Source organism: Molothrus aeneus, chromosome Z, assembly GCF_037042795.1.
Source record: "Molothrus aeneus isolate 106 chromosome Z, BPBGC_Maene_1.0, whole genome shotgun sequence".
Lineage (NCBI taxonomy): Eukaryota > Metazoa > Chordata > Aves > Passeriformes > Icteridae > Molothrus > Molothrus aeneus.
In genome coordinates this window covers 50,748,524-50,771,457 of record NC_089680.1, presented here as the reverse complement: position 1 = coordinate 50,771,457, position 22,934 = coordinate 50,748,524, and the positions used below count along the sequence as shown (strand labels likewise).

Genomic DNA, 22,934 nt, shown 5'->3' with positions numbered 1-22,934 from the left:
AAATAAAACCACCTTTCTGTTTTTTCTTCCCTGACTCCCCTGGGAGACATTACAAGATTGTTGGTGGCGCTGTTTTTCAAATGAGAGATACCCTCCTGTTTCAGTCTGAGCAGCAGGGAAGGACCCAACTAATACTAACATGGAGGACACATGGTATTTGAGTTAAAAAACATGTTTATAGCAGGAACTCCAGTCAGTGCACAACTTCTGCTGGGTTTCATAACTAGTCAGTTTCCTAGTTTCACCCTAGTTTTTTGAAACAAACCGCCCCTAATTCCCACTAACCCGGAGAGGAGAGGTGGTACACCTATGGTATCCACCTATGCTGCCAGAATAAAACAGGAATGCTGTTAGGTATCTCCTTATAAATCACATACTTAGAGAGGCCATAGTTGTCTTTAACATAACTGAAATTAGGCTAGTTCTGTTAAAGTCAGCTGGTACTTTTACTCTGAATTCTTGGAACTTTGGTTCTAAGGGGAGTTTCTGTAGAGAAGTACCAAATGCTTATAACACCAATTCTGGTCATCATATTCAAATATGATGACTTGACCTCAGTAAGACAGGGGAGTAGAATCTGATGGGCATTTGCTGGTTTTCTGCTAGTTTCATTTTAACAGATGTCTCTCCAATGAATGCCAGATAGTTTAACCCCCAAATGGGTATTATCAGATCAATTCATGCTACCAGTTCTCCTTAGAAATGTTTTCATAATCCTGGTCTCTGAGGAGCTTCAGCTTGATTGTATCAGATTGCAAGACTCATCACAGCTCCATCCCAGACCAGAAATTTTGCCTTTTTTACATAACCCACATCACAGGAGATGAGTTTCATCTTTTCTCTCATCTCTTTAAATATAAAAGAAAAAAATACCTTGAAAACAGTATTTGCTACAGAACACCAAGAAGTACAGATTTACTAGCCTCCATAATCTTGTTACATGGTGGAAATAACAGCAGAGACTAAATAGTTGGAAGAGCATTTGAAAATGAAATATTTCAAGTAAACTTTCATCATCCCAACAAAGAAGCTGAGGGCAAGAAATGCTTCAAATAAGCCTGTTGGGTTTTGTGTTGGGAAACACAAGGGTTGTTTTGTTGTCTTTTTGGTTTTTTTTTTAAATAGAATTTCTGTGTTGATAATGTGACACAGGCTGTTCAAGAAACAATGGGCTAGTGATAGTTAGATTTAGTAAACGGTATCTGCACAGGCCAAGCCATGATTTAAAAAACAGGAATGCTGTAAGGTATCTACTTAATAAATCTTAAAACTGTTTCTTAAAACGACTGTGCCATATTCAATATAGCATGTAATATGCACTCTGAACTAAATGCTCACTAGATGGTGATGAGTCTGCTATATGTCTGCTACATGCATTTTATTCTGACTCCATAACATACATTCATAGAATACATCATAACCACTCAGAGCAAACCACTAAAGTGCATGCCCTGAGGGCACATTAAGTATATTGTTTCCAACACTGGCTGCTCAATTGCCAGAACACTGATACAGAAAGGGCTCATTTTTGCTTTATATCCCCATTATGTGCTGAAAGAGTAAGAGCTAACATCCCCTGCTCCCTCCATGAAAGGGAGCACTGTGGAGCAGGCTAATTGCCTGCTGCAAAAAAAGCCCTTTCAGAAAGAAGTAACCACCCTGAGAAGATGCTGTACAGAAATGCAGGGAGCAAGTCTTGGATTAATTACTGGGTAGGTGGGCCTGTGTACTGGGTTAGACTGGACGGTCAGCAACCTGCAAGATGCTGTGTTTTAGATCTGCAACAGTGCTGCTAACACAAAACTTTACCTGCTACTGAGCACTGCTTACACAGGGTCAAGGCCTGCTCTATTTTCCACTCTATGACCCTCGCAGTCGTTTGGGGTTAGGCAAAAGGATGAGAGGGCACACAGCCAGGACAGCTGACCTGAACAGACTGAAGAAATATTCCACACCATGTAATGTAACACTCAGCCATCAGACTGGGGTGGGTGTAGTTCACAAGCAGTTGCTGCGTGGAGATTGGCTGGGCATTGGTCTGCTGGTAAATGATTTCCTTTGTTTTTGTTTTGTTTTGTTTTTTTCCTTATTTGCTTATAACTGCACTTAGATCAGTAATTTTGTCCTTTCACTGCTCTCTCCCATCCTGAGCAAGCAACAGAGTAGCAGTGTATGTGACAGCCATGGTGAACCCGCCACAACATTTAACTGCATTTTCCACTGTTAGGTCTCCCTTATAGAAAACACTTTCCAAATGCAAAAAGTCCTTCACTTACTATGCCAATGTAAGGCCACATTTAGAAGCCCATCCTGGTTCTGGCATTGGGAGCTCATGGAAAGCTGAAGATGTAAAACTAAGCTGGCCATTCTATGTGTTAAATCTAGCTCTGGAGCAGCACTGAAACTCTAGAAGTGATTGGTTGCACTTCTAACCACAGTGATGGAGTAATACCAGATGAAAAAAGAAAAGAATTCTACCTCAGAACTTTAGCTTAGCACATACTCTCCCTCTCATTCACTACAGGTAATATCCTGAATCATTGCTTCGGGAAGGTAAAAGGGAATGTCGTAAGATCAAGGGACAAAGGGGAGCTGACACTCTGCCACTTGCCACTCTTTTACTCAGAGAGCAATATAGAAATAAGACCCAAAAGAACAACAATGAAAAACATTCTCTAAGGCTGGAAGAAGCAGTAAAGATGATATGTACTGTTCAACTTCCAAACAGAAAAAATAATGTGGGAAAAAAATTAACAATTTAAGGATTGGTATGTTTTTTCTGTTTGAAACTTAGCTGGTCAGAGGCTATGATGGAGAAACCAAATGCTGGGAAGCAGTAATCCCAATGATTGTTTCTAAACCCAAATTGTCCAGCCTAAATCTCGTCTTTTAGCAATACTCAATTCAATGGACTTTTTGAGGAGATGATTTCTCTGTTTTAGCTGTCTCATCTGCTCCTCCTGCATTGTTATTCTCAGTGCAGCATCACTCTCTACTCAGTCTAGACTGCTTCCCACAAAGCAGACCATACACTGGCTTTAATAACCCACAGTCAAAAGAAGTATTTAATCCCTCACAGCTGGCAGACCCCAGCACCCCTACTGCCAAAATTTATGTATGGGATTTACATGCCAAAATGTCCTCCCACTCCACTATCCCCACTAGGAAAGGAAAGCAGCCTAAATTTGTCATGAAATGTTATCTTTTCAGAATTCTGTCTTCTGCTTATCTCTGTGCACAAGACAGAGCTGGAAGAGGGCAGCTTGTAGTTTGGTTGCAAATGAACTTCAATGGGCATTCAAAAGCTTTAAGGGGCCACTGGAAAGCATGTGTGTGGATGGAATGCCTTTTTGTCAAGACTGAAAAGCTCTGCATGCTGGATATACACTCAAGAATGGTGCACACGTTTTTATTAAGAACTTTGTAATGATATAGGTTTCTCACTTAAACATTACAACTACCGATAGAAAAGTGTTGCCTGTATCTTTTAAACACCATGTAAATAAACAAATTTATTTTTAAGACAGGATAAACTGCTATAAAAATGGTGCACAGTCAAGTCATACAAAAATACAAAATTTGTTACCAATTGCAGTCCTAGTTGCAATTACAGAGTACAGTTCCCACTCAGGACATCCAGTGACTGGAGAACACAAACTTGTGGAACCAGTCATGGCAGAATTTTCTTATCAAAATGAGCAGAATACAGGGCTTCTTTGATTAAGTACTTCCAATAACCTCCAAACAAGATGAAAACTAGATTCTCTGGAAGCAACTGGGTACTTGATAAGTCTTTTAGTCTTGAAAACCAGTTTCTAGAATTCATCTAAGCTAGTTTTTAAATTTGTGTTGCTAAATCCCTCTGATCTACACAAATACTGGTGTTGAGTACCACTGCTATCTTAGACACTGGTACTGCAGGAATGTCTCCTCTCCACAAAAGTAAGGCTGCTCCAGTGCTTCTTCTGGGCAAATCTGACCTCTAATTTGCACAGAGAGGCCTCACCTGTGCTCCAGTTTGGATCCCTAGGCTGAAGCTCTAGTCCAGTCAGCACTTACACAGATGTGTATGTTACTATTTCTATACTTAGAGAGCCCTCCTGATGCTAGTAGTTATAGATATGGTTCACTTAAATGAGTAAGTGCTTCCAGGACTGGATAAGTCTCTTTGCCTCCCCAACAGCTATCCTTTCTGAATGTATCTTTATTTTTGTACCATTCAAATAGTTTGGGTTCTGTGATATGAAAAGTGTAAATTGTTTTAACTGGCTTACAGGAAAAAAAAGTAACAAATTCAAGTTATCAAACAACTTCTGGAAGCAAAAGTGAAACGTTTTACTATTGCCAAAAAGATAAGAGCACTAGTTAGCTAAATGACACTACATAATTATTTAAACCTTCAGCAGCAATTTAGAAGTCTGGTATAGTCTGAAAGGAAGCACAGTTAACTGCTTACTTACTAAACCTTGATTACACGAGTTGTGCATGTCTTTACCTAGGCATACCTCTCCACTTTATCATAAAGCTTCTGTAGAAAGGCTCTTACTCTTTCAAAAGATTTTCTGGAATGGAGTGATCGAACCATTGAGGCATCATTATTTGAAGACAGCTTGTATTTAGTGCAATAAGTTTAAAAATTCTGCTCTGAAATATTAATTTTACATTAACAAAAATAGTTTTCTTAAAAAATGTTAACAAAAGGAATATATAGCATAGACAGATCATAAATTCTTAGCAAATACTATTACGCATTTACCAATTCACTATGCTGAATAATTGAATATTAGCATTCATATCTGGTGAACTTCCAGACTAAAGAGATATTTATGTATATAATAATAATAATAAAAAAGCATGTTCTCTTGTCATTATTTAATAATTTCAGATAACTATCCTGGGAGCTACACTTCCAAAGGAATGTTTCTCTGCCCTTTCTGGCTTTAGCCACCCACTACAGTATGTACAAATATGGATCAAGCAACAGGCAAGGAATGATCCTTTCTACCTCCCAGACTCTCTCATTAGATGAAATGAAGCATACAGTACTTTTTTATGTACAGCAGTATAATTCATTTCTCTTCCCAACCTCAGCATCTTTGTATCTAGTCATGAATTAATCATGAGTATGGCTAAGACTGAGCTTTAACAATCTGTTATTTCACTTGCCTGTATGGAGAATCCATACCCTTCAAAGGAACACTGCTGAAGTGTGAAGGAGGATACTGAACTCAGGGGGAGGATAGAGGGCAATGGGTATGAGGGATAAAAGTAGGGTAAGCAGGAAGTTAATTGCATATAAAAATTATCTGTCCCCATTTTGTAGGTTCTGTTCAATAGGAGATGCAAGGGCTCCCACACACCTGAATACCTGAGGAGTTGGTTATTCTGATATCTGATACTGGTAAACAGAACTGTGCCCTGCCAGGGCTATAAAGTAAAATAACTGCTTACAAACACATTTCAACTGAACAAATTTTTGCTGAAACAACCTCTTGAAAAAATAAATTCGAAATTTTTCTTGATTTTAAGGTTTTCTGTACATGTCACTGTCCTGAATTTAATGAAAATTTTAAAGAAATTAAACAAGTAAAACTCTCAGCAGATTAGCAGTGTCATGGGAAATCTGTCTCTAAACCCAGTCATGATTTCAGATTATCTTTACAACGATACTTCCTCCAGATTTTAAAATATCAAGCAGATAAGAATCAACATTTCCATGACCACAACAAATAACTTAAGAAATGGAACAATGATAAAGCTGCTTGTAAAAGCCACCCGTATGAAAAGAGTACATGTTTCACAAAAATAATTGTTAAAAAAAGTTTTAAATCCCTGTTCCTTTTCTCTGATTTTGGCTGTTTATTTTTATATATATATATATATATATATATATATATATATATATATATATGTATGTATGTATATATGTATATATATACTGTTTTGGAATGTCAATGGGTTCCAATATGGCTGGCTAGTTTCAAGATGAACTTGCTCCAGAGGCCTAGAAAACAAAGTCATACAGTACAGTCTTAGACAGATGCCAAAGGACAAGGAGAAATTAAGTCAAAGGGGTCACTGGAAGCCATAAAGAAAAAAGCGTGAAAAGGTGGGGTTTTTTGTTGTGCCCTGATACAAGAACAGAACTTCCTAAAGAGTTTTCTCATCTCTGCTACTAATATCTATTTTAAATACAACTGCACTTAGGGCATTTCACTTGAAGAAATAATTGTCATATCTAAGAAATATCTGCATTTCAAGGAAACTGAAGCAAAGCAGTAAAGACTCTGTAAAAAAAAAGAAAAAAGTAGTGTTGATCTATTTTTCAGACATGCAATTTTGGGACTATGGGCAGTACTGTTACAGAATAGACTTATGAATGATCCTACTCTAGCTATAACTGAGGCCCTCTACTTTGGGGAAAGGTCTCAGAAATTTAACTGCTGTGTCCCATTGTGATCAGGAAGCGAGATCCTAGTATTTCATAATCAAATCAACTGGAGCTGAATGCCCAAAAATGGAAAACCACAAAGCCCAAACAGTTCCAAACAAGACATTCACATGAGCAGCAGAATTGGGAGTAATTCAGCAGGAGACTTCCACTCTGAGCCTCAAGTGCTCAGCATCTTCTCCAGCTATCCTAAGAGGACTTTCAGCCAGTACCAGGCTAAGAGTCCATTAAAAATTTCCTCTAAGAATAAAACCATCCTTGGTTTGCAAGTACTTGGTTTGCAATTCTACAAGGGGTGTGGCTGAATAAAGTTTTTTAACCTCCAAGTTTCAGGCAGTCAAGTACAAAACTGTAAGTAGCAGTGGGTGTCAGCTCTGACAACAGTGTAAGTGGAAAATCACTTAAGGTAAACCAATTCTCTGAAACAGAGTTTAACATAAAATTTTGAACTGAATTTTTTGTGCATATTACTAGAGAGTTTACACACCCAAATCTCAATAATTTTCATGGCACATTTGCATTTACAGCAATTAGCTCACTCTGAAAATCCCAACATTAGTGTCTGCTTGACCAGCTAGAATTACTCCCAGAAGAAAACAGTAAATGAGCATAGAATTAGTTTTTTATATGTATAAACAGAGCAGCATTTAGGCATAAGCAAATCTAGAAACTGGTATGCCATAATGAAATAGCAAAACACGCAAAGCTACACATCTATCCAGTCTATAGCAGGAACTCATTCCAGCTTAGTCAAAAAATGCTCATGCAACATGGCTTCACATACATTGTTGGAAAAAGAAATTCTTCTGTTAGCATACACTTATTTAGATTCCATTTGGTTAAAAAATGATCCCCATGGAACGGAAATGAAAAAGACCCCAAACACTCTGAGAAAGTGATAATGGAAAAATATTTTGTTTCACAAAGTCATAATGTACGATGACAAATCATACCTTGCCCAGCCTGGCTCTCTGTTATACGCCCTCTGTTCTCCACCTTCCAAACTTATCCTCCTATCTGTTATCTGTACCATGTATAGTGTTCTTATTCCAGGCTACTCAGACATGCAATGCCTTCCTAACAGGCACACCATAAGTAAAACAGGCTGCAGAAGCATAAATGATGCATTGTTCACTGTCTGTGCATCTGACAGTGTGAGATGGAAAGAGCACACAAGAGACAAGCAACATAAGTAGTTGGCAATAAAACAAACAACTGGGAGAAATGTCATTTGAGCAGGTTGAAAGGAATCACTGTATCCAATTCCTTAGCACTGCGTAAGATAATTTGGTGAGGGCTTTGAATACCTGGTCTTACTTTGCAACAATGGATGCACGCAGTAAGTGTTCTTCATTTCAGGCTTTTGCAGTGAAAGTAAGATGAGCAAAAATTGTTCATCTCAGGGCTGAGAAGAGCCCATAGAATCTCAGAACCATCTTATTTTTAGACTGTTCAGCATCTGGGGCTGTCTGCATATACCACATGGCATGCACCACTAATCCTAATGAAATGACACTGCATTTGTTTCATATGAGACAGTTCCTTTCATCTTACTTTTACAGGAGATGGTCTCAGCTGTGACAAAAACTCTGCCATCCAGGTGATAGGCAAGCTCACAAACAGAAAAAGCAGAACATCTTGAGTGATACAGAGAACAAAAACTTCTCCTGAAGAAGTGCAGTCAGTAAAGACAAAGAGGGAGAAGAAGTAAAAGTGAAACTCTTGGAGGATCGCCACCTCCTCATCTGCACCTACCATTGGTTTTAGCTCTCTGCCCTCAGCTCCACCTCCCCGGCCAGCTTCTTTCATAGATTTCTTACTATTCTCCACAAACTCCTGAAAAACAATAATGAAATGACAAGTGCTTTCACAGAGCAGACTACAAACATTAAATCTCAAGACAGAAACTTCAAGATGTAACTACTCAAAATATCTAGCTAATTTGCATCTCCCACTTCTCTTGCTTACACCGGACCACAAGGTACCAAAAAAGCCTTCCAAATAACCACAAAGGTCTCCCTTATTTAATTCTGGAAGCCAGACAGATGTCTGCCTTGTGTGCTCTTACATCTTTCATATTTACCATGCAATGCTCTCCTTTATGGGGAAAGAAGGTAAAAGGCTGATTTTCAAAAAAAAAAAAAGTCAAAACCAAACAAAAAAAAAAAAAAAAAATCCACAACAAATACCCCAAACAAACCAGAATCTCATTTATTGCCTTGTATCCTGTGCCTAATGTTAGAACTACATTAAACAAAAGGACTTAGAGATAATTACTTGCAAGATTTGGCTGATTTCCCTAACTGTCCTCAATTCAACCTCTTACATTTTTCACAAAATCACAATCTCCTTTTCATGCAGATTAGAAAATGTGCTATAAAATGTTAAGTAATATTTTTCTCTTAAAGGCAAGAATTCTGCAGAAAATGTCAGTAAACTAGCTGCTGGGGTTTTGTGATATTGACTGTTGACTAAAGAAACCCACAATGCTTTTACAATCTATCAATGCTTTCTTCTGAGGGAACTTGCTGCATTTTACTCTTACTCTGTTAAAAAGCAAATAAAATATATTTATTTATATAATAAATAAATCAGCAGCTGATTTATTTATTATATACTCTAGATTCCATAGAGGTTTACAAAAAATTTAGCACTAAATTCTTGGCATGATTTTCCCACCAAAAAAAAAAAAAGGTAAGAAGTCATGAGAATCCTCCTCTAGCCTACACAAGGGTACATTTTACAGAGACATATTCTACACCTGCCACTGAAAAACACTGACAAGAAATTTCCTATGCAACAAAAAAAGTGAGAGTCTTGACAAGCAGATTTTTTTATCTTGGTTTCTAGTTATAGTGAACAGAGAATAACATGGACAAAAATGGACAAAATGAATCGGCCTTGCAAAAGGCCTTGACAAAGCACGTAGGCTCCAGGATAGGCCATAAAGCCTGGTATTTCTGTGTGTGACAGAGCCAATTCTGGTCGATGCCTATATCAAAACTCCACTGTGATCACTATCTATGCATGAGGTAGAATACTCTGATATTTTTCCTCTCTCATATCCAAAGAGAAGTCCTTCTTGGGAAAGTAAAAAAAAAAAAACAACAAGCTTTCTTCCTTTGTTTTATTTCCTTCTATTCTGCACTGTGTAATTTACAAGACATGATCCAAAAGTATGAATCTGTAAGATCACTCCTCATCCAATGGCTAGCAAATAGAAGCCAATACCATGGGAAGGAAGCATCATTACTTACTTGATGCTTATCAGATGACACTGATTCTTGATCAAGCCACGAACAAGATGGCAAGGTAAAAAAAACAACCAAAAACCCGCATATTGAACTCAGCTAGTGCATTCATTCCATTGTCAAAATACCTATTTTATGGAACCAGATCCTTAAACTTTGAGAGTAAGGGAAAACTTACCATGAGAACTTTATCCATGTAGAATTCCCTGCCAGGGCTCCCATCATTGTATTTTGTATCGATGGCAAAACATAAGAAAAGGACATCAACAACCATTTCATAAATGGAAAGGAAGCAGTGAGCAACCAGGAATGCAAATAGGCAGACAATGATGAGTGGCAGCACCCAGATGGTGTAATCTCGTTGGTAATTCAGCAACATAATGCCAGCCAAACCTGTGCTGCAGACAATCAGGACCTGAAGAAGAAAATGGTAGACAACTCTAATGGCAGAAGCCCTTTGAAATTTTTTGTTTGGTTTGTTTGTGCCAAGGCAGTATGCTTCTTGGTCTGCCAGGGTTAGAACTAGAGGTAACAGATGGTAACAAGAGCTTTACCTCCTGGATTCCCCATTTCCCTGAGGGTAAAAGACATTTAATTCATTTTTCAGCAGGTTCAAGTCAATTGTTACACATTCTTCATCACAAAGAGTATTTTTCGGAGAAAATTACGTTTATATTCTGCTCTCATCATTCTAGTGTTATACAATACTTCTGTAAAAAAGAACTTTGTCCTGTCAATTATATAAACCCCACAACCAGATGCCATGCATCAACTAACATGCAGTTGGTTTTTTTACTTGGGATAGAGGCAGAAGTTAGGTATTAGGAGAATGGTATAATTTTCATTTTGCTAGTGGAAACAATTTCCAAGCTTGTTTAATATCTATTTCTTCTCCATACAGGAGAAAGTAGATCAGAGTTCACATGAGGCACTTCATGTAACAGTCTCTACAGAACTACACTATGTGTGAGCCCGTAACAGATATTCCACTGGGTATCAGTCTGGTTTTGACAAAACCAAAAAGACTAAATTGGTGGTGCCAATTAACTTTTTGAATATTTCTGAGTGTATTTTTATGAATAGCAACTAAACATAATCATAAAATAGGTCAGCTTTTACAAAAACATCACATTGAACTTCTAGAGGAGATGCTGATAGTGTAGTATTATTTAAGCTGATACTGATTTTTATGTGCACTGTTCATTTGAACATGTCTGTCACCTGAACATTTTTCTAATAATCTGAGATGTCTTTTCAGGGGGTGTTTCCTAACACTTTTCAGATTCCTCAGTAAAAATTTGTGATGTAATTTCAGGTTCTCCAAAGCACCTGGATCTCCCCTATGCATTTATTTCTTCTCACAGCTTACTCATTTAATTACTGGATACAAGGTCCAGCCTGCTGAACTTCTGATTTAACAGAAGTAGAGGAATGCAATAAAGAATACAGATCCGTCCAACTAGTGTCCAGATAAGTAATCTGGTATTAATTGTTTCAGTAAATTATGGCACTTCAAAGGATAGAAATAATTCACTGGATTAAAGTATATCTCCCTTAGCTGGAAATCCAAAAGGCTGACTGATCACAGAAATTATTCTGGTCTCCTTTTAATTCTCAGAGTAGAACTAACTTAGTTGCTTAAACTGGCAGTTCCTCATTGCAGGCTTCTGTACTCTTCCAGTCTAATTTTGTCATAAAAGGTGATCACTACTGTGACAAATTTTCAACATAAACCTAGAGACTCCATACTACACAGAATTTAAAAGAACAACTTCCTTTCCTAAAAATTCTTTGTCTTAACTACAAAATCAAAACCTTAGACTTTCTAATAACTTTTCTCTTGATTCCCTAAAAAATGCAAAAAGTGTCATAAACTTCAGCTATTCCTCTCTAGTCACTTTTACTAAATTTAAGTGAATCATCTGTTTATGCTCCCTATAGTGGATGGTACCCTCCTAACATGATGCAGCTAGATGTGATAAAATGCACACCAAGAAACAGGTTTTTAAAGTATTTTGAATTAGGGTTCAAGCCATTGCTAAAGAGAGATTGCTCTTACATAGATCTGTAACAGCTGTATGCAGCAGACATACCTTTCCTAGAAACAGCATAAAATCCCCAACTGTATTTATGGCAGCCACTCGCAAAGCATTTTCCACTAGGATAACAAAGGCATCCTTTGCTGAGGTGCAGAAATTGGTGCTGTTGATAGCTGTGGCTGTATATGCATTCTGAAAAAAGGAGATTGAAGATTTATGCATAGAATGATCAGGCATTTCAGATGGAGAATGGGGAAGGTGAGGGGGAAGATACAGCTTTGAGTAAGACACATTCATCACATGATTTTAATGAACAAAAATTCCCTTGAGAGTTGTTGAATCAAGCAATATGAACCAGCTGACAGAAGATTATATGAGGTAAGGAATTACTATTCTTCTCCTCTCTTGCTCATAATTTATGCATTAACAAGTTTGTTCGAAAAAACTCATTAAACAGAATTTGCAATTCCTCTGCAGGAGGAGGTGAACAGTAGCATAGCTACAGAAATTAAATAGTTCCAAAAAAAACAATCTGGAAATATAAAAGAGTCTGAGTGTCATACAAGTCAACCAAGATTATTTCTAAACACTTAACTAGACTGCATTCAAGGTTAGCGAGGGACAGTTTTCAAGGATTACATTGGGATGTTTAAAATGCTTTCTTACAATTTTATTCTCTACATTTCCACCAGTTAAAAAAATTAACAACAGTGAAAGAGATATTAGGCACAAGATATTTATGGCCCATAAACCCACTTTTACAATGGGTCTTTTACAAGGACCAGCCAGTGTGTTACAATTTGCTACTCTTTTTGTCCTTTGTAGATGATGATGACAATTTGATGTTTTGTACCATTTTTACACTGTGAGAATCTTAAATATTATGCATAGAAAAGCTTAATTCTCTTTTCATAGCAAAAATATTTTGAAACTCAGATGTAGTTTGACTGAGTAGACCTAAGGGGGAATGCCTCCACTAAACCACTAAACAAATTGTTATAAAGTTGAGAAACCATGTTCACAAAGATTAATATGGGCTATTTTTTAGTTCTTATTTATATTCCAAAGATCAGTGGAATATATTCCAAACATCAGTGATTTGCAGTGTAATTTCAGTAATGGAGACAAGACTGAAGTTCTGTCATTCAAATTCAGTTCCAAAGTACAATACACTACGTGTTGGCATCAGATTGCACTCTGGGAATATATATACTAATATCGGCCCTTACATAAAATGTAAATATGGAAAATCTTACCTGATTTAAATATGTCAGGCACTTTTCTAGACACCAAAGGCAGCAAATGCAGGCTTTAAGCATACAGCGAGCACAAGCATTTTCCTAGAAAAGCACAGAATGTGGGAAAACATAGATAAAGAGTTTTTTATGGAAACTAATATTCCCTTGTGCTTCAGTAACTCATATTCAGCCTGCTAACTTAAGCAATCAGTATCAGTCCCATGGTCCTGTAAAGTCTAAATATTCAGAGAACAATAGGATGGCTTGGGTTGGAAGATACTCCCAACACCACAGGCAAGGACACCTTCCACTAGACCAAGCTGCTCAAAACCTCATCCAGCATTATCCAGAACACTTCCAGGGATGGGATATCCACAACTTCTCTGGGTAACCTGTTCTAGGTTATTGTACCCTTTCCCACAGGGCTGACCTACGCTGTCTTCCTATTCCATTTCCTCACAGTGAAGAATTTCTTGTTACCCTGATCTCTTCCAAAACAAGACTTCCACCCTCCCACACTGACTAAATAAACAGGTAAACATATCAGGCCTTGAGTTTTTATAAGAAAATGGAACCTATTTCTCTTACCTTTCCTTTGAGTTGTGTATGAATATACATAAGAATCATTCGTGGTATCTTCACTAGTGTGATAATGAAAGACCCCTTTGCTACTGTTCCTAGGTGGTAACAAACAAGGCGATTAACAGATGCCAGAATAGGAGTAAATGGTAGATTTCTTTTCTCCCTGTTGAAAAGAGAAAAAAAAAAAAAAAAAGTAGAATGACCAGTATTTAAGAAGTGCTACAAATTCTCAATAAAATAATGTACAAAAGGAATATATTATCCTCATACTAGCTTTCAGGATATATTGCTCACTCCACCCTGACAATCTGTGTAACTTTACAAATTTGTCTCTAATGCAGGACAAGGATTAGGAATTGGTATGTCATACTGTTGGGGACTGCAATGTTATTGTTTATGGCTTAAGCATTTTTATGAAGAACTTCTGCCTATTATAGCAAAATTTTATAACAAAAGCTGCATGGAAGACCATCACACGCTGAATGAGTCTCCTGACAGAAGCTCTGGACTGCAAGTTGATGGAGATGAGAGAAAGTGACTCAATTCTGGGCTGGGAAAAAAAAAGAAAAACACTCACAGGACAGTTAAGCCTCACACCTTTGGGGTGGAGACCACAGCCCCAGGGCTATCAGCTGCCAGACTTGCACAGGCCCTCACACTAAAGGGTGGGGGTGGGAAGGACAGGTTTTGGGTGTGTGGTGAAAAAGCCACTGGTAAGAGGCAGTGAATGCCAATACTCTGTAGGGCAGACCTGCCCAGGTGCAGTCACCTCTTCACCTGGGAAAGCCACATCTACAGGACATCCACGCGAACGACAGCAGACGGATTGTCATGGCCCATCAAAAGTTGTGGGGACAAGGGGCCCCCAGATGTTGCACTGGAGCACTGCAACATGATGTAAGAGATCCACAGTGTTGCAAGGGACAGTGTCAAACTTGCCCTCTAAGCATTCCTACCTGGCCCAAATATATATGAATCCATTGGATTCTGTACTTTTTGGGGTGCGGGAGACCCTTGGAAGGATGGTATTGTTTTACCTAACCCCTGTCCCTCTCCCTGTTCCCCTCCCTGCTCTTTTTCTACATATTCCTTTCTTTTCTCTTTCTTTCCCTTTGTCTCTTTTACTATTAAATAAAATATATAAACTTTTTTTGGTTTTTTTGGCACCAACATCTAACCTCCTTTGGTTTTAATCAAGTTTTGGAGTATATTTTGAACCTTTCTGTGTTCAATCCATTTTATTCACAAAGACTTAGTTTTCTTTGTTGTTCTCTGTTTAAATTGATTTGTAACACATATGAGTAGTGTGGTGATGAATCCCCTTTTTCCCTTCCCATCTTGGGCTGCATTACAATCTCAGAAATGCTTGTTAGGCCCCTGTCTTGACAAACAGCACCTGGGCTCAGCTCCACAAACTTATCAGAAACACAGTCTGCTCCCAGGAACTTGTCCTGTCTATCAAGCTCCTGTTTTTAAATGAACAGCCTTGTAAACTTATTTTTTGTGCCCAAATATCAACCTAGGTAGAACAACCATTTCTGTTACTGACCTTTCAAAGAAAGTTACAGACCTGAATTGTGGACAGGATGGAAAATTACTATGACTAAAGCCAATTCTCTTGCAACCCCGTCAACTCCTGGACCACAGTGGGCTATGACCAGCACCTCCTTCTGAGTGGGACCTCTCTGAGCCACTGAACACTTAAATTTGTGATATTCAGAGGACCAATATCAAATGTTGCTGACAAGAGCCTGGGCTGACATCCCACTTCTCAAGCCTCAACCCTTCACCTTTTGAGAAGGTGTAGAGGCATCTGACCTGAGTGCTTCACTGAACTTGAGAGGAATTTTTACGGGTCTATACCTTGTACCTACACATGTGAGTGTGAATGTGCTACAGCAAATGTACTGTGAATGTTACACGGGTAAGTAAATCAGGTCTAAGTAACTGAGTCACTGTTGTGCTCATAGTAAATTCTATACACTCTTTCACTAAATTCATTAAATTACACTACTGATTAAGTGATACTAAGTTTAGGTGCTGTTTAACTGTTTAGGCCTAAACTGTTGGTGAAGTCTGGGGCTAAGAGTGGCAAGATGGCCTACTCTTAACTTTGTGATTCAATAAGAGGGTCTCCCTCATTTCTTTTTATCCTTATCCTTTCTCATCCTTAGCTTTTATCATCCCCAGCTTCCATATAATTTCAGGTTTAGTCTTAGATTAACTGATTTTAGTCCTACTTTTCCCTTTTAAAGTGTGCTTTAATCATCTACTAAGTAGTAGAGTGAATCTTGTCAATGAACTCTGTCACACTTTAACTTCTATATTAACCAGATTTTGCCAATACCTTGGCCAGTGATTCTCCAAGCAACTGGAAACACTCATTGTTTTCAGGCAGTCTTACTAGCAGTTGGCTGCATTACCACTATTAAGAACTGGGAATTCCCTTAAAGTTGCATCAGATGGTGTGCAATTCAAAACCTTCCAAAACAGTAGGAAACTGTGCTAGTACTTCTTTAGTCAGACTACTGATAAACTTGCCTTCTCCTCTCTTGTTCTTTTGGAGATCTTTGTATAGACTTTGGAGTGGATATTACTAATTGATCAGGTAAATTCTTTGCTCAGATTTATTTTAATTTCTGATTTAGCTGTTATATCCTCAAGGTACCAAGGGTTGAGCCTTAAAACAAGTTATTTTATGCACTGTAGTTATAATATTTTTAATTTATCAGAAAAATACTCACGTTCACAGTTTCAAGCCATTATTCTTTTCTACCAAGAAACTCATTTATACATCTCTCTCAAAGGATAGCACTAATTAAACATTTAAAGACCGTCTCTTTTTCTTTATTTGAAATAAAAGCATGATAATAAGCAGATTAAGAAACATGTGATAACATTCAAAAAATAAAGGATCTCCCCAGCTTGGAAGAGATCAGAATTTCACTCAGAAAAGAAAACAAAAGTAGATTCTTCATTCCACAAAACTAATATCTGCATAATGTAATCCTCAGATGTTAATGATTAAAGTAGGTTTACCCTGTATTTTATTCCAATCAGCTTTTAGGGGAAGACAAATTTTACTCCCTGTTAGGCACAATCACATGAATTGCTTGAGTCTTATGCCCAGGCAAACCAAACACTTCCTCATTTTCAGGGCAAAGTCTGTAATGCAAAACACTTTGAGGCCTGTTATTGCCTGAGTTGAAAGGAATCCATCCGGGTAAAGTGAATGAGCAGTGAACACATATAAAACATTTCTCCATGGATAACCTCATCTCATTTGATTTGGAAAGCTGTTCATATGCAAAATAATGGGTAAGTGCAAATTAATGCCTTTTCTGTTTTTACAAGTCACTTTTCAAATTACAGTTGTACCTTAAAATGCAAAAAGAAGATAACAGAGAGAAATGAGTATTTACTAACTTAAAATAAAATTGCTGTTATGGAATTATAGGGTATGAATGAAATAAAAATCATTCACCCTCAGGTCACAGGAAATACATAAACTTACAGATGAAGCATACACATTGCTAAGCAATCTATTTCAGTGCAGAGTTATTTTCCTTCCTCTGTATTTTCCTCATTCCGTACTCAATCTAGTTTAATTATTCACAAGATTACAGCCCTGTAACATCTTGTAATAACCTCATAGATGTATTTGATTGGTATAGTGGAGAACTAAATCATTAATAAAATAACAAAACTTTTGACAGCACAATAAATTGATTCCTTGCTTTTGATATTATTTTAGAGAGTAGGGCAGAAAAGGAGTCAAATGTAGTTCAGATAACAGCCTCAATGAAAAAGACAGAGCAATTAAACATTTGTGATCTGAATCATGCACTTGAAAAATACCTGCATACATTATTCAAAAAACTGATACACAATTTAGCTCACAAGTACAGCAATAAAATATGGAGCTTTAAAATTTTACAGTAATTTCTATATGATCTTATCAGAATCTATATATAAATGATTTTAATCTAATAAGATCTTAAGTAATCCTGTGAAGGAAAGATTAATGAAGATTTGTGAAGCACTGTAAATAATTTTAAGGGCACTGTTTTGCAATTAAAATAATAATCAATTGCTTTCATTATTTTTTAACCTCTACTATAGATCTTACCCAGCATTAATTATTTAGCAAAACAGATGACCTTCCAGACTCATCCTACTTTGTAAACAACCACCCATACCTGTAGAATGTGCACAGGTTATAAGGCAAATAATACTTCAAGTCTTATATGTCAAGAATACCATCTATAAATGGCAAAACAGATAGTTCGGGACTTTATTTAAAAAGGGTCAAGGCAATTTAACTGTTCCCCCGCTTTCTCAAAGGACACAAATATTCTCCCCAGAAACCCTGCTGCTCATTATTTCTGCTAAGTCAATGTGTAGGCTACTCATGATAGAGCTATCTAGGTTAACCTTACCTTGTAAAATAGTATGTTACAACAGCCCCTGCTACTGTCATCTGTTGACAGGCCAGGATAAACTCACTGATCCAGATGAGTCCCACTACGTGGTACCACCACATGTATTTCAAAGGACCTGCCATCCGAAATTCAACAAATCCTTCCTCATTTGGGACAGGACTACCTAGAAATGAATGAGGGTAAAAAGCAAAATGATGCTTACATAAACTCATAATGAAGGAAGCATATGGTATTAGCAGCTCATAACCAGTTTCAGCAGAAACCTCTCTAGTTTCTACTCATAGTTTTAAATTTACAATTACCACATTTACAATAAGTATAATGGTATTTGAAAAAAATACACTAAAAAAATTCCACAACTAACCACCATCTCATAGCAAAAAATCACACAGTTAAACATAATGGAAGTCTACTTCAGTCATTTCTATTTGAGTTTGCTGCCTTATCAATATTTTTCATACAGCAGGAATCAGTATCAGCTCCTTACATCTAGATGTCAACATTAACAATCACTTTTGTTTTCCCTATGGTAAGCTCTTGTAGCTTTAAAGCTAGTAGCAGACATATGGAGCAGCCTTGGAAATTCTAAATAAGTCATTTCATACATTCAAAAATGCATCAACTCTTTGTCTAATATAAATATCAATATAATGTACAGAGACTGACAGCATGTCAGAGCTAAGATAAGCTTTATTTCAATGTGTTAATGCACAGTGAGATGTTTCACCTTACACAACATCTACATGAACAGCTGATGAGATTCAGAAAAACGCTGCAAGGAAGTGTGTATAAAGTGCTTACCTTGAAAAGCATTGTTATGACTTAGCACTGACAGCACCTTACCCACATTCTTAGTTATGTTTTTATACTTACATATAAAATGAATGTTTTCTTGTCAATAAGTTAACTATGGAAATAATTCTGATTTTGGTGAACAAGGATTTGGCCTTATTTGCAGAAACAGTTTATTTAACTGATAATAGTGATAATACTGAGTACATATAAGCAAAAAAGATAAAATAGTTTTTGCAAAATCAAGGCAGTTTGAAGGGTTCTGTCAGTTAACTATAATATCAGACTACATTCTCCTACAAATTAAGTGCCTGTGCAGTGGTCTGCCTCAGAAAAGGAAGCACAGGGCTGAGACTTTCAGTGGTGACCATTTTCTGCACATAGCACAACATGCAATGAAAACTAAAAATTCCATCAGTAATGAGAACAGGAACATATGAATTCTATTGCCTCACACCTTTGTTAAGAACTCATGATATGAAAAATATTTATCTTGTATTACTATGAAATAGCCTTGTGACTTGAAACACTGCTACTTTTGGGTCAGTAGCAAAGAACATGTTTCAAAATTTTAAGACATTTAATAATGAATGACAGTCTCTGTTGCCTACAATGTACTGCAAAATAACAGACTGTTTAAAAAGCATCTGCTGTGGTGTTTTTTTTGCTGAAGTAACTAAGATTTGGACCTATGGGGTTGATTAATTCTAGAAGCTCTTGTCAGACCCTGAATACAAACAAAGATTTCACCTTCTACGTACTGAAGAGCAGGCAGGAATTAGCAGTACATTGGCTGCTCTCAGAATACAATGCACAAGCAGCAGAAAAATCTCCCTATTGATTCTGGAATAATACTGGACACCTAAGTTACAAACAACTGAAAACTAAAATCACAATATTTACATTGTGGGAGACAGTATTGTGTGCAATGGCCCTTCCCTTACTGTGTACTCATCTGTGTGAGTACAATACTTAGTCACTCCAAGTTTATGCTGTCTTTAACTTAGAAAATTAGAGGGAATTATTTGAAAAATTGCTACAGCAGTTTTATTATTAGTGTCTCATGGTTTGCAGCAAGCCAACTTGCATCAAATCAAAAAGCCAGCCTAACACACAAAGTACCATGCTGGGAATTAAGACTCAAATGCACAATAACCTGAAGGCAGTGAAGCAGACAGGAATAGAAGCACAACAAGTGGGCTTTTTTCTTTGAGATTCCCACAGGCTTTTTCGCCAACTCTGCTACAAATCATACAACAATGAAATGAAAATTATTTAAAGTAAGTGACTGCTTACCTGTAGTACCAAGAAAAAGCAAGACAGTGATCCAGTATGTCCAGAAGAGGATAAGCACAAAGAATGTCCAAAATGGCTGGAAGACTAACAGTGGCAGGTGAATGAAGACCTTGCCAGCCACGTGGAACAAGGCAATGGTGAGAGCTACTCTTTTGCGCATAATTAACATGATCAAGAACAAGATAACCTGGAAGGGGAAGTTTCCAAATCACATTTTAGAGTACTGAAACAGAATCAAGATACTCTTTCACACAGCTAGGATATTCAAACACACTAAATTAACACATACTCTATCTATAAAATCACAAGATCAAAATGTAAAACCTCTATCAGCTTCTTCTGGTAATAAATTATTTTCCAAATTATACTTTTGGTGAATTCCATTCTCATAAGTATGTATTTGGAATCATCATAGCTTTAAGCTGATGAGACAAGACCAGGTTCTATCCTCAATTATGTGTTACAAAGCAGTGAAATCAGCCAGTTTTAACCTTTAATTACCTTTAAGAAAGGTAATTCAAAATTTATATCTGACCATGGCGTGGTGGTCTTATAGGATTAACGTATATATGTGTATAATATAGGAGTGAGAATCTAGGAGAGGGAACAGAGAGGAACTTTTGGATTAGGATGTGAAGAAACAAGAACAGAAGAGGGAGTCTACAATTCCTGTGAAGTTAGTCAAACATTGTCAGTTTCTGATAGTAAATTCAGCGACTGAAATTAACAGCAAGGCCCAAAGAAGATAAATTGGTTAAAATGGTGTTAGTATTTCAATTCAAAATTATATAAGAACAACTTCTTTCAGAAGTAGGCTAAGGACTTTTAAATACACTGAAATGACTAAGTACCTCTGAACTGAGAACCTAAGAAAAATCTCTTTGGATTGGCAGTCCAGTATCATACCTATTCTTGGAAGTCCCTGTGGATATTTTACAGTAGATGAAAGTAGCTGCAGGCTTAGAAAGTCTCTCCTGACTTAAAATCAGATAATAGAGAACAGCTCCTAGAAAGTCTCCCCTGACTCATAATCAGGTGTTAGAGAACAATTCCTAAAAGTTAAAAAAATAACACAATGAAAGAAAATCACTTCAACAGAAATTGTGGCAGAAATAAACTGTTCCAAAATGTGTGCAATACAATGCTTTCACCTGAATAAAAAATAGAGATTAACAGGAAGACAAGAGCAGAAAATAATACCATCATTAGCAAAGCATACCGTGAAGACTGTAGCTGCAATGGCATAGATCAAGAGAGCCTGAAGATTGTCTTTGGCTATTTGGGTCTCAAGAGCACCAGCAGACATTCGTTGTTTAGCATAGAGCCACCACAAGACTCCAGTACCACCTATGTTTTAGTGAGAAAACAAGAAGGATAAATAAATTAATCCTCTGTGTGATACATACCACCTAGTTCCAGAGAAATAAAGCAGTTCTTTCCTTTTAAGTCTAGTCTGGTACTGAATACTCAAAAGCACTGATGCTCAACCCAACAGGAACTTGAGAGGAGGGTGAAGTACCTAGTTCTCCTCTGTTGCCTTCTTCTCAAGTGAATATATTCTTTTCACAGTCTCACCATACTATGACCACCTAAGAGACTTGCAGAACCTTGACGCTGTGTTTTAGGGTAAACTGCATTGAAGAACTACTTCATGGAAAGCCCTAACAGTGAACAGCACAGCTCCCACTAGACAGGTAATAAAAGAACAAAAGGAAGAATAAATAGTTCTGTGGTAGGCTGTATGTATGAATGTATGGGTGTGTGCAATAATGCAGGGAGTAAGAATTTAGGAGGAAAAACAGAGACAGACCTTTCGATAAGGATGTGAAATAACAACAAAACAAGGAGTCTACTGTTCCTGGGAAGACTATAAACAACAAGCATCAGCCTGATGCTGGAAACAGCACCTGAATGATATGTAGCTAAACATGCCTCAGACAATGTCTTGGACACTAGAAAAAACATTAGTAAAAGGCACAGGAGGCAAATACAATGTGAGGTATTATCTTCTCACCCCTGTTATGTTAATCCTCGCCTTATGGCCAGAAAAAAATTCTCCTGTTCTAGCTGCTTTTCCAAGGTAGAACTTCGCTTGAACACAGATCTCCAGGCCCTCAGGGAGATAACCTCTCCTCTCTGGTACATTTCTTTTCTCTTATAATTGTCCTTCTCTGTTCTGCTGGTATTTCTGAATCAAATGCATAAAGCTGAGTAGGGAGGTTGGACCAGATGAGCCTCTGTGGTCCCTTCCAACTTCACCCATTCTGTGATTCTGTGATTGCCATGCTTTTGCTGAACATACTTTGTTTAGGTCTAAAATGAAGAATGCTATTTTGACACCTCCTAAACAAAAAGTCAAGACAGAAGAAGCAGTATGTGTCATAAAAGATGGGGTTTTATTCAATCCATTATTATAATGGATGAAACTTTTTAGAACCTAGTAAGAGATGGCAGTAAGATAAGTTATTCAACTGTTTCACTCAACATGGTTGCTCAGCTACTAAAGAAAATATAAATGAAAAAAACCTCCATATTTTTCCTTTTCCCTGGTCATAGATTGTGAGGCCATTAATCAGAAAACCAAAGTGATCCTGAAAAATATAGATGGTCTGCTGATTTTTTCCATCCATTGCAGTCTTGAATTACGAGAATTAAATCATTAGTGCTTCCTAATGTGATTATTCTATTTTTTTCTTTCTGTGCAGTCATCTGCCCAGACATTTTGGCTTAGCTACTCAGTAATAAGTGTAGAAAACTTTTGTTTTATGAGTTTAAAAGCTAGTGTGACAAAATAAGGCTATTTTCACACAAGCTACATCATTTTGGAAGAGACAACCTTTGGT

General features: G+C 37.2%; 1 protein-coding gene across 1 annotated transcript in view; it reads right to left on the bottom strand.

The window, feature by feature from the left end:
* Nucleotides 1–5,900: 5,900 nt before the first annotated feature.
* The window catches only part of SLC44A1 (solute carrier family 44 member 1), a 71,097-nt gene continuing 54,063 nt past the window's right edge, over nt 5,901–22,934 (bottom strand). The window contains exons 8-16 of the mRNA XM_066569056.1: nt 21,311–21,438; nt 20,092–20,278; nt 18,001–18,166; nt 13,568–13,724; nt 12,998–13,081; nt 11,796–11,933; nt 9,881–10,117; nt 8,207–8,287; nt 5,901–6,004 (exon numbers count right to left, since the gene is read on the bottom strand). Coding sequence (XP_066425153.1) covers nt 5,981–6,004; nt 8,207–8,287; nt 9,881–10,117; nt 11,796–11,933; nt 12,998–13,081; nt 13,568–13,724; nt 18,001–18,166; nt 20,092–20,278; nt 21,311–21,438 — 1,202 coding nt within the window. The 3' untranslated portion in view covers nt 5,901–5,980. The remainder of the gene's footprint in view (nt 6,005–8,206; nt 8,288–9,880; nt 10,118–11,795; nt 11,934–12,997; nt 13,082–13,567; nt 13,725–18,000; nt 18,167–20,091; nt 20,279–21,310; nt 21,439–22,934) is intronic.